This window comes from Gallinula chloropus (genome assembly GCF_964237585.1).
Source record: "Gallinula chloropus genome assembly, chromosome: 3".
In the NCBI taxonomy this organism is placed as follows: Eukaryota; Metazoa; Chordata; class Aves; order Gruiformes; family Rallidae; genus Gallinula; species Gallinula chloropus.
Window position 1 is genome coordinate 83,528,353 of NC_140087.1, and position 15,275 is coordinate 83,543,627.

Here is a 15,275-nt window from a genome sequence, read left to right on the forward strand (position 1 = left end):
TAGAGGGAGAGGATCACCTCCTTTGACTCGCTGGCCACACTCACCCTGATGCACCCCAGGATCCCACTGGCTCTCTTATTTTGCAGAACCATCAGTTTCCAGGAGAAAGAAGCCTGCAAGTAGATAAGGCTGTGTACAGCAGACCTCACTGTGACAATGGAATCTTAACAAAACACCATGTGACCTTTCTGCATTCAGATTTTCAGTCCAAATCGTGTATTAATAGAGTGCTTCCAGCAGGACTAGAGAATGATTTATATAAAGACTGACATTAATTACTGGCTGTGATCAGGAAGATAAATGAGAGAATGTAAGGCTCTCAGTAGTACCCTCCTCAACTCTTGCCTAGTTTTCCAATGTATGGATACTGCTTTCCTCTGGGATGCAAACTAGCCATGAGACCACCAACACATCTTCCTCCCCAGTTGCTCTCCATTCTGCTCCCCTTTACCAAAGGGGTGACAGTTCTGTTTGAGGTGCCTGACAGCAAATCAGGACAAGTTACAAAAATAAAATAAAACTTCTAACATGCAAGAGTACAGTTAACTTCTGTTTATGATCCATATTGCTCTTATTACAATGAAAGCAGTGGTTAAGAGAACAACTCTAGATAGCTTCTATTGCTTCTGGCAGCAGAGGAAGCTCTCCTCTTCAGAAGCATCTGGAACAATCAGTATTTGTTAGCCTTCTCCTGCTGGATTTGCTCCGGTTGAATTAAAATGCAAAGGGTATCCAAGGAAAGGGGCAAGACAACAAAGAAATAGACAAGATGGAACAGACAGGAACGAGTAAGAATTATCAGAAAATCGGGGAAAACATTTGTAAGACAGGGCAGAACTTGGAGGTAGGGGTAACTTGCATGTACATAATTGCACTTGAAGAGACTATTTGCATCCCAGGGCTGAGGGTCAGCAAATGGCTTTCAAGCAGCTTTGATTTAGTGAACAGAAACTTCCGTTTAGTGAACAGAATGCATCCACTGTAAATATGATTTTGCAGAGATACCATAAAATTTCTCAAGAACGTTGTTATAGATTAATGGAGTATGGAGTACCCTTAATGGGAAATTAAGCTATAACAACGCACATCAAAATCTTTACGCCGCTACTGTAAAAATACGTATTAAAAGATATAGCCAGCAAAGTTAACCTTTACTTTTATAAAAGGTCTGCGCTGTTCATATCTGGCAGGCAGTTGAATCTGTCTCCACTTTCCTGTCTTGCCCACCTCTCTATAGCTTCCCACTGAAAGTTTAGTGGCCTTTTATAGGATCAAGGCCCCAAAAGCTAGTGAATGGCATACTTTACATGATATAAACACATATCAGAGATAAAGAAGTGGATTAAACAAGAACATTTCAGCCAGTGCCAGTACATGGGGATAAATCTTACCCATTTCCTCTTTTAATTGTATGGTGAGCAAAAAAGGGGAAGTAAGCCCTCCTTCAGCACTGCATGTAATGTTCACTACCCTTTTTGAAAGAAGAGATTAAATGAACACAAATGCCATTATAAAAATGGCAGTTGTATTTCTTCAGCCATGCTGTCACCAAATAACACAGAACAGTAATACCAAGAGTCCCAGATTGCATTCTCATTCTCAACTAACCCACCAACCGTTTTCCACCCTCATGTCAGTGGGAGCCAAACTGTAACAAACCACAGCATATAATATCACCTCAGTGGTCTCTGTGATCAGACAGAAAACTAATCAAATCTGCATGAACCACCCACAAGGTCCAGTGTGATGTGACTGCAACAGAAAGTGACAGAGCTATATTCCCAGTGATTCAGGAACGCAACATTTACTGTCTTACATATAAAATGCTACGCCCACTACCCTTTAGGGATGCAGAAAGCAGTTTCTTCAGCTTCTTCTCTCTGTGGGAATCTTTGGCAAGTTTCTGTCTTCCTTTATTTTTGAATGGAAATAGCCAGGGACACCTTTACTTCTTAGCTACGGTCTATTTTCTTACAGTAGCATCTTATATATGCTTTATGCACATCTTCCAAACATAACTAACTAATGTTTCAAAGAAGGTCACAATAAACATTCAGATATATCAAAAGGAAAAAGAAGATAAATATTCTAAAAGTGCACTAGCCTTTTAGTAACTGTAGTTAGTCAAAACCCCTACCACCCTCACTGGTTCAGTCTGCAGAGCTACTAGGTAGGTGTGAACTATATGAATTCCAGAGGAAACCAAACCAGAAAGCCTACTACAAGAAGCTGCCCAGATGCACTCCAACCACTAACAGCAACACAAGAATTCAAAATAGTTCCTTAGAGACAGTCTCAAATCATGCACTTGGTGAGGAACTTCAGTGCTGACTACCACACCAAATCTCATCCCAAGTTAACCAAACTCTCGCCTTAATTAAAGGTTACAACAAGGAGCAATACCCACCAACTGTTGCTATTTACTCATTTGCTTCTGTTATGCGAAGCTTCTTGCAAACATACACAGCCTTAGTTTTCTACAGACTTTTCAGTGGCTGTGATAACTTCGTAGAAAAGCAGAAGCAGTGGCATTTAGGTTGTTGCTGAAATCTTGCATCACAGTTCCACTGAATGCCTGTATAAAAGTGCCATCTTACACCTTCCTTCCCACCCCCCCAAAAAAGTTTCTCCTCTCAAACCTGAAGATGCAACTTAAGTCCAGATGCACAAGTGAAATTGTCCACCCGCCTGTAGATTATAGCCACACATTAATGGCTGGAAGAACAGTAGGCCTGGGCAATCACTCTGCCCACATATGGGACTATCACACCATGAAATAAAATATGAGTCTTCAGTTGCAATTCAGTTCTTTGTGATTAACCATAATGGACAGGAGGGGGGAAAAAAGAGAGGGACAGGAAGAAAACTTCAGTACAATATGTTTCTGAACAGCTGAAAGCAGACAAGCACCCTGAGATAGCCAGACAGATGTAGCAAAGATCACAGTAAATCTGTCACCAAAAGACCAGTGGTGCACATGTGCTACATTTATGTCTGCAACTACGAAAAGAGCAAACATGGTAACCTTTCCATAGAAAATGCACACTTTTTCTCTCTGTGGCAAGTGTCTGATGCTACAATTTGACACTGATGGACAACTTTGCATCCATGAAACCACACTGAACCTAGCACAGCTCTGCATATTTGAAAGGAGTTACTAAAGATGCATGACACACTATGCGTGTTCTAATGAAAACTTGTCTCATTATAAAAATCTGGAAATCATACTAAGTGGAAAGCTCATGCTGTGTAACAGTGTATTAACAGATTACTTTCTGACAAATCACTCAATATGAAGGAAATATCATTAAGAGATCAATGGGAAAAAAACCAAGACTGAGAAGCAATCAAAACTGTATTTCCCATGGCAGAAACAGACAAAAAAGAAAAGCTTAAAAAAATAAGGTATAGGTGATTTATGCATAAAGGAAGTCAATTTATGGATACTAGTTTTGAACATTAAAACTCTACATAAAAAGTTAACATACTTTAACTTAAAAAGATCCTGATTGGTTCCATGGATGATGTACTCACCAAAGAATCAGCTGACAAAAGCCTTTCCATTAGTTTGAAGAGCATCACCTATCAGCACTCTTGTGATAGTTTTTAACAGGAGCAGCACCTTGCCTACTCCACCCAAGCTCCATAGAAAAGTGCAGTAGGAGCTAGCAAATTGGGCTGGACAGTCCACAGAGAACAAGCTAAATCAGCAGCAAGAGTTTTGAAAAAAAGGACACTGCAAACGTCAGAAAACCCCACTTCAACACAGACAACCACCATCATATGAGCAAAAGGAACTTTTTTCCACCCATCCTGCCTCAGGGCAGAAAGTTACAAAGAAATTTACAAAACCCCCTTGTAACCACCGCGAGTATTTTACCTAAATAGATCAAGCCAAAGCCTCCCTGGCCGATCTGACTGCCGAGCCTCCAGACTCTTCCTTTTTCGATGTCTTTCAGGATCATGTCTCTCGGGAGAGGAACTGGCAGCTTGCTTCTGCCACGATTCTTAGGCGGCATCACACCTAGAAGAGGTGTGGGGGGGCGAAATTAAAGGAAAAGTTAACTTTAGTCGGAAGAAACTCTCGATGTCCTTCCTTCGGCCAGCAGGCACCGAGCAGGACAAGGCTCTCCCCGTGCTCTCCTGGAGTTCCCCTCAGGGCGACTGCCGGGAAGGCTCTTCCCCGCCCTCAGAGCTGAAAGGCCCTTCAGCTGAGTACCAGGCTAGGCCGGCTCATTCCCTGCGGCCTCCCCTCCAACGGCGGTAACAAGAGGCCCGCCCTCGGCCCCACCACCCGCTCCCCCCCGCACCCACCTCCGCAGGGCCCCCACGGCCCCTCCCCGGCGGCGGCTACAAACTTCCCCGCCGGGAACTTCCCCCAGACCGGGCCCAAACAGCAAACACCCTCCCGCAGCTGGACGACGAAGGGGAAGCGGCGGCGGGCCGCCGTCTTCCCGCGGGAAACCGCGGGGGCGGGGAACGGCGAAGAGCCGCGCCAGCCCCAGCCGGGACACGGCCCTGCCCTCCCCTCCCCTCCCTCCCCGTTTCCAAGCGTGAGGCGGGCCGTTCACGGGGCCGCGCGCCTCCCTCCGGCACGCGCGGGTTCCCGCTCTCCCTGAGGCGCAGGCTTTTCGCCTCAGGAGGAATGGAGAAGTTAAATGGCGCGGCTGCTCCGGTGGCTTCGGCTCTCCGTCTTTTTAAGCTACACTTCAAGCGAGGAATTTACTTTTTTTCCCTCCCCCCACCCCCCTTAAGTGCTTCGGTGCATACAGGAGTAGCTGATCGGACTGATCCCTACCCGTGTTTAAAATTAAATGAGCCCACAGAGATATCAAGGTGCAGCAAGGACTTCAGGAGCTGTAATGAAGTCAGAACTAGCATGGTCACCTCACTTTTTACCTCAAGATTATCGTGGTAGAGGTCAGTGATTGCTTCTACAGCTAGATCCTTACCCAGAACAAGCATACACCACCTCCTGAGTTCACCCCAGGAACCATCAGCAACCCCCACAGCACAGAGAGAAGAGCCCATGGACCCCTCACAGGCTGGTCAGCCATTGCTTGAGGCGGCAACAGAGGACAAATACAGCTGACCCAGGAGCAGACCCTCCTCATCACCATCCTCAGTTTGTGAATTGATAAGAGGGCACAAGGAGTTGGTGGTTGGGGTTGTTTGTTTTTTTTTTACTCCCTCTAGCTCACAGAGCACAGCTCTGCTTTATTGGGTTCCACCCAGCCCACACACTGCACCTCAGTAGAGCTCACTGGAGACCATCACATCTTCCAGGGAAAAACTATACGTCCTTTTACAAAAAAAATAAAAAAATAAAAAAATCCAAGACTAATCAAAATCAAAAACACCATCTGCAGCTACATAATTTGAAAGTCAACTTTAAAGTAGTAACACAGATTATGGCTGCAAAATATGTATTGCAATCACTAGAATCAACCGAAATATGCTTTCTACTTCATCAGCCTTGCAAGCTTTGTGGTTTTTTTCCATTACAGTAAGGGCCAGCTAAAGAGTTGCCAGTAAGCAAATTCAAGATTGCTATAAAGCATTGCATGGGGTTCTCCATTTTGTAACAGCTACCAAAGCAGGCTGTAGGAGAGCAGTGTTGGGGTTGCCTAGGTGTGGTTTCTTCAAAAAACCCCAAACAAAACCACAGATACTTAGTGCTGCATCAAAGAAACCATAAACCACTCAACTGGAGAGAGTGGTAGCACCTTTATCCAAAGGTTATTTGAGCAAGACCTCACTTGGGATGAGCACTACCATTATGCATTCACAGAAGAAAGTCATCTTCAAATTGTTGCCTGGGAATCACAGAACCAGCCTCCATCTAAGGAAGAAGCTGCTTTGCTAAACCATTGCAACAAGGTATTCACATGATTGAACAGAAACAGTAGCACATATTGAGAGCTTGCTACTTTTGAGCTATCTTTCCCTGCCCCCAGAAATACAGCATCAGGATGAGGAAGTCAAAGTGGATGAGGTTTGGATCAGTCTTGTAGACATATAGCAGATTCCAATGATAGTATTAGTTTGATGGCAGATGCCAACATTTTTAATACACTTTAGGGCTTTTCTGTGTAGCAGAAACAGGTAAAAACCCATAACAAGATAAACCACTCCAAATTTGGAGAAGTTATACAGAGGAAAACCAGACTAATTAGTGAATAGAAAGGTACATGTTCCTAAAGAACCAAAACTAAATATTCCTTTTTTATTTTTAAACACACAAGAAGCTGCATTAACTTCACTTTTGTTCCTACCAAACCATCATGAATAATAGTAGGAAGTTAGTAGAATACATTGATTTAACAAAAGGTTGGGTTCAGTGCAAAACTTTACAGTTCAGAAACATAACTTCTGTTGAGCTTATTCAATAGCTTTTATTTGTGAGCAAGGATAAGATCAAAAAAAAAGAGAGCAAGTTCCCACAGCTCTGAGGAATAATGAAGCCACCAGAACAGGTTATTCAAGAAATAGACATTACAAGCTAATAGTAAAACTAAAAGAAGAAATAGACACACAAAAGTCTATTTCATTGTTAACAGCTACAGTACGGTAATACAATCTGTTACTGTCTTTGAAAGCTTAAGTCAGACTACATAACATGCCTTTGACTCATACAACACTAATACTCACATAAATAACTGCAGCTTAAGATCTTTAAATTGTAAAAGAAATAAAAATTTGTAATTTTACAACTTTAACTCCCTCCCAATGCAAGATTATCTAAAGTCCCAGCAACCTTTAATATCATAGTTTGTATTCTTGAAGGTATCACATATAACTTAAAAAATTGAGATATATACCCTTTAAGTCACAGAAAATATTTGTGCGTTTAGGGTTTTGGGGAAGGGATAGATGTAAAGTTAAATAGCTAAATGTTTTTGCTAAGAGTTTGAAAACTTTCAAAGACAAATATACAAGAATGTAACAGATGAGTAATATCACTTAGACAAAAAAAAAAAAAACCTAGTAAAAAGCTAGGTTTCATGCACATACCAGGCTGTTATTGAAAAATAACCTTTTTCAACACTAAATCAAAGCTTTTATTAAAAAACACTATAAACAGTAGGCTGACAAAACATGCATGCAAATATCACTAATAAATACTTCATACAAGATTGGCCTAAATAAAAATTAACACATAGACTTTTAATTTTAAGCTTAGTAAAGACCAAAGACTTCACCTGACAAAAACTCTAAACAGATTAAGACTCAGCATTAAGTGCTTGTTGCCCTATAAATAGCACATCACTGTGTTTTGTGGGTGGGATTAAAAATCCCCTCTTTTCCTATTGGGCTGAACTGGAGATAGGGCTTCTTTTCTTTTTTTTGTTTTTTTTTTAACCCTTGCTTATCATCAGCCAATTAGCTACCCTCCCAAGAAACCTGAGCTTCATTTAGTCAGCCTCCATTGCCTCTTCACAGTTGCTTCAAATTAGCAGTTTGGAGACATGATGTAAAGGGAGTGAATGGCCAACATGATTACAGATGCAAGGGTGGGGCATTTGGTTGATTTTTTTTTTCTCCAGGAGAGACTAATTATGATGGAAGCAATTTCTCCTCAAAATGAAATAGCCATCATTACTGCCAAATTCAAGAACCCTTATGGGGTAAAGATGTATATACCAGTAAGAGTAAATAATCCACAAGTCCTGCTAACATACAAGTTAAAGTGCTACCAGGTTACTGTCATTTTGCTTTCTAATGGCAAGTTGCTGCAAACAGCTGAGCATCACAGGCCCTTCTCGAAGAATCTCTATTTCATGCAGGTGGGCATTTCTTCATTACTCACAGTTATACATTAGAAGTGGCAGAGGAGGTTTTGGTTATATGTTGGTTTTGGTGCTTTTGATATCTTTGGGGGTTTATTATTTTGTTTGATATGTACTTATTGATGCATGCTCTCTGAGGGAACCTGAGACACTCTATAGCTTTAGTACAGGTCTGCTCTTTATTGTATTACTGAAAAAAAAGTGTTGGTACTGTTTGTTTTGGATTATTCTGCGATGGTTGCAAGTACCTTGTACTGGCTATTCTGTAAGGTAAATATAGTGGTCTAGTTTCGGGGAACATACGAGCATAGGTTGCTTTGTGTGGTGGATCACTGTAACTAGTAACTTATTGTGTGGTTCTGCTATCTAGCTATGTGTTTAAGGATCTGTTGCTGTTTGGTGTCTGGTTTTTTGGACTTGTGGGCACCCAAGAAGCAATTTGAAAGTTGGAAGTAAACCTGTGAGGAACAAACTTTAGAAGCTTTATTTTGATCTGTGTTTCAGAAACAGCGCCCTACTTCTATTATTTTTTCTAGAATAAATTCTGGAGGATGACAAAAAGATATGGTGTGTTATTGTGGGATGTATTTTAAAAGTGTGGTGAGGTTATTGGAGATTAAGTGCTTTTGTGATGTATTCAGTAGTATATCAAGCAATTTTTTTTGTTGTTCTGAGGCTGTGTTTCTTTTTGTCTTTGTTTTAAGTCATTGTATGGTAAGTATTTGGTACATTTTCCAATTATTTTAATCCTTTTTCTCCTTCTCCTTGCTCCAACCTTATGTATAGTTTAAAACTTTTTAGTCAATTACATGAAATCTTGCAGTATCACGCAAAGCCCCTTAAATTTGCTACAGTAGGTGAGCAAGCTGTAGCTTTTCTCACTGTTTCATTGTGATGCTTTTGTGGTATTTAACACTGACATTTTAGACTTACACGTTTAATTCCTCCCTCCACTCCAGATTTCCTTGTTACTTAAAATATCACGGCTAAATTTACACTAAAGATGTAACATCTCTGTATTAAAACCACTGACAGCAAAGCATCAAGTTTCAGACTGCTTCCCAGTTTCTGCTGAAAGATCTATTCATGCTCATGCATCTGGGAGAGTCCTATGCGCTCACTGTGCTTATTCAGTTGTCACTGTGATCACTGCCAGTTTCTTAGAACTTTTAAAGTAATTACTTTTTGCAGTATCAAGGGATCCCCAACATCCAGGGGGCATGTTGCTCAACTCAGTCATTGTCTAGGTGCATTGACACCCATTTTAAAGACTCTTGACTCTATTTTGTGTGACTGGCCCCATGATTGAGATCACATAATTACAATAATTAGGAAGCTCACCTCAGGATATTATCAGAGCAACCCACCCAAACCTAAGTCCATATGGTTTGAAATAGCTAATGAGTCAGTTAATGTGCTATGTCCAGGAGTAATGGACGCTCAATATGGATGGCATGAAGTCATAATTTACCAACTTCCTGACTGATTAAGGTTTCCCACATAGACAGTTCTTGTATTTTGCATCTCACAATAAGTTCAAAGTACTAAAGGCTTTTGTGTTAAACTGAGCAGAAGCAAGCAGCTGAGACTCTTAAAAGGCAGGCAAGAAACTAGGTTTCTATTTAAAGAAAATAGAATACCTGAAGATCCCAGAATTTTTACCTTCAATATAATACCTTGAAACAAATTACTTTAAAAACTCTATTGCAGTACAAGAGATGACAATGGCAGTAGGTGACATTTGCTTTAATGCCAGCTAACCTGAATGCATTACTCCCACACTGTTCTTTGACCAGAAAAGAAATTCCTCCTGTAGAGGGTCCTTTACCCTTTGCAACTTTAAGTTCGGTCTCTCTTTAACACTTGTGTTGCTACTGATACCAGAGAAATGTGTAATCAGTTCTACAACCTGAACTAACCAGAATAAAGGATTAATACAAGGAAGCCATATCTTTTGCAACAGAAGCCTGGAAACTGGGAGAAAGTAATGTCTAGTTTTCAAATAAGCTACAGAATCTGTCTGTCCATCCAGGTTCAGATTTCTTCTCCCCAAGTCTGTTTGTGCCCTCGCATTGTTTTAATGGCTGTTGGGATGAAATGTTATTCCTAGGTCCTGCCACTGCAAAGACAGTCGGACCCTGGGTGTGTTCCTTAACTCATATGTCAGAGGTTTTACTGCTCATACCTTTAGAAAGCAATTATTTGTGAGCATTGAAGAAGTGTTTACTTAGCCATGTTTATTGACTTTCAGAAATGTGCAAAGAGATAATGTAAGTTTATTGTTGTTATGAGAATGGATTGTATTTGCAGGGAGAGCAGAATGTCTAGTGGGTAGAGCAGAGAAGGGGATCAGGAATGACTTTCTTTATGGGACTAATTCCAGGAATCCTAATTCTGGCTCTGCTACTGAGTGACCTTATACAAATAATTTCATATCTGTTTCGTTTCATCTGTCTGAAGCGTGCAGTGGCTTGTTTTAAGGCACTGAAATTCTCAGGTGAGAGTTACAGTGTACGTACTATTGCCATGGCTATTACCTGGTGATGAACATTAGGCCTATCTTACTATGGGACATGTGATGCATTAGAAATGTTTTCCTGTATAAGCAGCTTGAATTTATGTTCTTTCTGTAGTTTTCAAATTTTTTTTATTGGAGCTTCCTGCCCTCCAAACACATATGGAACACATAAAATTTGCATGAAGTTAAAGTTGTCACAGTGTTGCGAACAAAAAGAAGTACATTTGCCTTCACTGGTCCTCTTGTGCCTTTAATCCTGGGTATAAAAGATACATTGGTCCAGAAAGCAGGAGGCAGGTTGCTAAGCTTCTGTGGTGGTTATTACTTAGATGCTAGGTATTTTCAAGGGATGTCTGGGAATGCAAATGAAGAAATTACAGGAATATTAGCAGTAGCGCACCAGTGTTCTTGCTCCACAAGAAGCACTGATATTTTTTTTTAATACAGCAGTGTATGTGAAAAGCTTTAGAGAAACAAGGAGGAATTTGGCAGAGCACTCAGGAGAAGGTGAATACACTCACATAAATCTTTCCACTTCTGAAATTATTCCCATAAAGTTGTTTGAGAAGGGAAACTAATCTGTCATAGCATTCATTATTCACATATCAATGCTACTTTAGATATATAAACTTAATTATGATCATAGAATATATTAAATATGACTCATTTTACGGCAAGATTGATTTTTTTTTTTGCCTGACCTCAGAATAAATATTGATCTTCATGAGCTTTAAATGTAGTGCAAAGGTCACTATATTAATGGCATATTAATAGAAAGTAGTCCTGACCATGTAATATTAATATATTTGCATTGTTATTTCTCAGATCCCATCTAGAAGGAAAGTAGTAGGGTGCCAATGTATTCTTTCCTGGGAGAAATCAGGAAGCAGTTGATTTTAATGACTGTTGAGACTGCTTTCAATTTGTTGTTGTACTTTGGTGTTTGGGTTCTTGTTTTGTTGGGGTTCTTTAATTAAAAACAGTGGTGAAGTGTCAAATAGAGTGTATAATAATTCCGGTAAGATAGCGCTGTGTTGCTTTTCCAGCATGCCCAGGAAGGCAAGGTGCTGTCCTTACCTGTTAGGGTTCCCTTACCCATTGCCATGCAGTCACTTCCATGAGCGGAACCATAGTTGTTAAAGGAGACCAATGGGATAACTTGATGGTTTGGGTTTGATATCTGGGGGACTCTAAATCCAGGCTTTCAACTGCTGTTCTAATGGTTAGCTGAGCCAAGACAGATCCACTGGCTTTAAATATTCCTCATAGAGGACTTTTTCTATAAAGTCTGCTCTGTAAAGAGCAGGGATGAGAGATCATGCATTGAAATAACCTTTAAATAATACTGCACAGTTTTTAGAAGTCCTGAGAAAACAGTGCCCACTTGGAGAAGGAATACTTGTATGCCTTTTAAAATGCTGTTTTTCGAGCACTCTTTCTGTTTAATACATGTTTTGAGTGTTTTGTGTTAGGTGACATAAGTCAAGAGGGAAGATGACAACTTCCATTCCATAGTTTACAGACAGCAAGGACAATAAATGTGTCTAGTATGACACAATGCCATACAGAAAGTGCTTACAATTAAGAAAGGAAAGTGATTTGAGCAACTGAAAACCGGTGGCCTGATTTCAAGAGTTTGCAGCTTTAGAACTAATTTTGAAAGAAATAGTAACAGTCCATGATACTAGAAAATGGAATAAAATTCAGTATTGCTTTGCATCAGGCCAAACTAACTTGGTATCTATCTTTGCTAAGACAACTGATTTGCTTGACAAGAGAAGTGTGATAGAACCAATTAATTTGGACTTCAACAAGGCATTTAATGCAGGATTAATTAAGCTAGAGATTGTGAATAAGTGCATAAAACGTAAACCAGTGGGGAAATGGCAAGGAGTAACAAACTGAAAGGGGAAATTGTGAATGGCAAAGAATTTACTGGCTTACTAAGGGCCTACTTCACGACCTGTTCAATTCAGTATTACTAATTTTACAAACAGTAACAGCATGACAGAAATGTCCTATACTATTTGCTGACGCATATAAAGTTGCGATGCGCTGGAGTGTTGACACAAGAGAAACACAACAGAATTTCATAATACAAAATTTGAGGCTATGTTTTTTTAGACTGCTGGTTTGGAGGAAAAAGAATCACAGAATGACGTGTGCTTGTAATATGACATCAGGCTGGATTCTAGGTTGTATCAGATTGTGTATTTTTATTATGCAATTCAGAATATGTGTTTGGTAGTCTTTCCTTGAGAATTCATCTTTACTGTCCTGTATTTTCCTTAAGTGTTAAATCACAGATGTTATCTCTAAATGCAGGCTGAAGGGAATGATCATATTCCATTCTGTTGTGGAAAGCAGAGTTGGATTGTGACTTGAGTTGGATAAGGATGACTTCTGCTGGAAAGAGGTCATCTTAGATTTGGAAAGAAATTGTGAAGAAACTTACTTTCAGAGGTGGTGCAAGTAAATGTCTATAGTTTCTTAGATGTTAAGTGTGCTTGAGGTGTAGGGACACACTAACTCCTTTGTATAAACAGTAAGTAGTAGGGTATTAATTGATAGATTAATTAGGAGCTTGACCATGGACAAAAAGGGGATATTTGTTTAGTACCTTGAGAAATTATGTCAGAAACACCATGAAAGGTAATAGCAAGACTGAGGGTAACATGAATTATTTTTACAATATACACAGGTAGATTTTTGGACTGAACCTATCCATCTAAAACTCTAGTTCATGATGTGAAGACCTATTACCTGGGTATACTTTCATCCCTGGGTATACTTTCATCCCCTGCACAGGAAAAAGGTAAAGAACTACTGAGTTTTGAGATATTTTTTTTTTCATGGGTTTCTCTACAAAAAAAGAAGAGATATTTTGGCCCATTTAACACCATTATTAGTTTGGTACTTCGAAGTATAGTGATACAATAGTGGTTATGCACTATTCAAATTAGGACAATGGGGTTTAAGTAGTATTTGGGTAGTATTTCAGTAGTATCCTGGGCTCAGTTTGTCCCAGAAGTTTTTAAGGGAAAATCAAACCTATTTACTTGTTGACATAATGTTTTGATGAAAATGTAACTTTTCACATTTTTTTGTTTCTCAAGATTAGCAGCTCCATTTCTATAGTAGGCATATGAACAAAGCCAGTTCATGTATATTACTGCATATGGTACTGTTAATTTGCTTGTTTTTATGTCTGTTCTTTGCGTATCTGCTTCTGTGTGTGATGTTTTATTGGAGCACATATGATTCAGAGAAGCTGATTGCCTGCTGTGGTATTTATCCTATATAAATTCTACATTAAATGACAAATTTTAGACCCATCAGAGGCAGAAGACTAAGTCCATCCATTGAATTCCTATTTGTATTATTACTTTCTAATGAATTCTGTACTACAGCAGGTGTCAAATCATATCTGCTGTTTTGCAATCGAGTATGAATAGAAGATGTATTGCTATTGCAAATGAATCTAATATGAATCTAATGAGCAGTAATGAGCAACTGTTTTGTCATTATTGAGGCAACCACTGTGATGCTAATAAACTCTCATTTCTGCTCTTTAGAAAAAAGCACTGACCAGGATTTATAACATGGCCTTAATGTCCCAAAAGCCTGAGGCAAAAGAGAAAAGTGGAACCCCTAAACTGAGCATAATTTAGTCATTTTCTGTGTGGCAGTCCTCTTATTTTCTCTTATTAAACTAAACCTGGTTAAAGTCTTTTAAGCTTCCTCACATTTGAAAGGAAAAGATGAAGAATGAGTGCCTATTAAAGGAACATAAAGTTAAGATGATGGGCATTCTGCCTTAATTTTCTTTAATGTAAGTACACTAATTCCATACTTTCACACTTGACAGTGCTTTTGTAATAATAAAGGCAACTATGTGCAACTGTTCTAAAAGCAGACACTTTAAAAGTAACAGACCATTAAATCAATATAGAACTACAATATATTTTGGAAGTATCACAACTGTCTCTTAATTGAAACTTCTTTAAAATTTTTTTGTTGTCTGTGGATTGTAAGACTGCTGAATAAACAAAAATACTTTTGACACAAAAGCGTCAATAGCTTACTACGTAACTGTTATGTGGATGAGTTCTGACTCCTGTGTGGCTCTGACTTTTCCAAGTATAAATAATATATAGTGATACATAAAGCTGTGTAGAAGGGACAGCTGGGTACATGGTACTTGCAAGTGGAGCACAGGAAAACCAGTCAGTGCCGCTTTTCTAAAAGCTAACTACTATACTTCCATCAAAAAATAATACTTCTGTATATATAGTCTTCACGGACTCATCTTTCTGCAATAAAGCTAGATGCACTGTAGAGATTCATTTCAGTATTTCATTGGAGGTTTGAACTATTCTATGTAGGGTGCAGCTGTTTGTTTTACTACAGTACACTCCATACTTGCTTTAACAGCGAATCGAGATTATATTGCCAATATTTAAGGTATTATATAGGCACAGTAGTGAAACTGAATTTGTAAGCAAGCCAGGGGATGGGCATTAGGACAAACTACAGCAGTCATCTCTCAAAGTTGCAAATAGGGCGTCAAAGGTTGTATGAAAGCCACAAACTGTTCCTTCCATGCTGGGGCATTAAAAGGACTTTTGGCCAGCTGAGCAGTAGCTTGCAATAGTTCTCATTTACTGATATTCCAATTTAATCTCAACACCCAAGAGGGGAAGGGAGGAGGAACTCAGGATGCTGCTGGCTTTCTGTCAGTTGCTCTGCCAGTGCTGTGAACCGGTAGGCCATTACATTGAGCTTCTCTTCCTGTGATCAGTACTGTATGGATCATATTTACTCACCCTACAGGTATATCACAGGGCTCATTTTTAGTAATGCTTGATGTGCAGTGTCTAACAGGCGAGTCGGTTTAACAGCATCCTAGAACCCACCAGGAAATACCTTTCAAGATCTAGTCATATTGCTGTAGCTTCATTTGCTCC

At 39.6% G+C, this 15,275-nt stretch overlaps 1 protein-coding gene across 2 annotated transcripts in view; it reads right to left on the minus strand.

Moving 5' to 3' along the window:
- The window catches only part of VRK2 (VRK serine/threonine kinase 2), a gene marked incomplete at its 3' end in the record, with an annotated part of 41,165 nt that extends 36,766 nt beyond the window's left edge, over window positions 1-4,399 (minus strand). For both annotated transcript variants that reach the window (XM_084262376.1, XM_084262377.1), the window contains exons 1-2: window positions 4,315-4,399; window positions 3,881-4,024 (exon numbers count right to left, since the gene is read on the minus strand). In XM_084262376.1, coding sequence (XP_084118502.1) covers window positions 3,881-4,019 — 139 coding nt within the window. In that variant the 5' untranslated portion in view covers window positions 4,020-4,024; window positions 4,315-4,399. The remainder of the gene's footprint in view (window positions 1-3,880; window positions 4,025-4,314) is intronic.
- Between the last annotated feature and the right edge of the window lie 10,876 nt (window positions 4,400-15,275).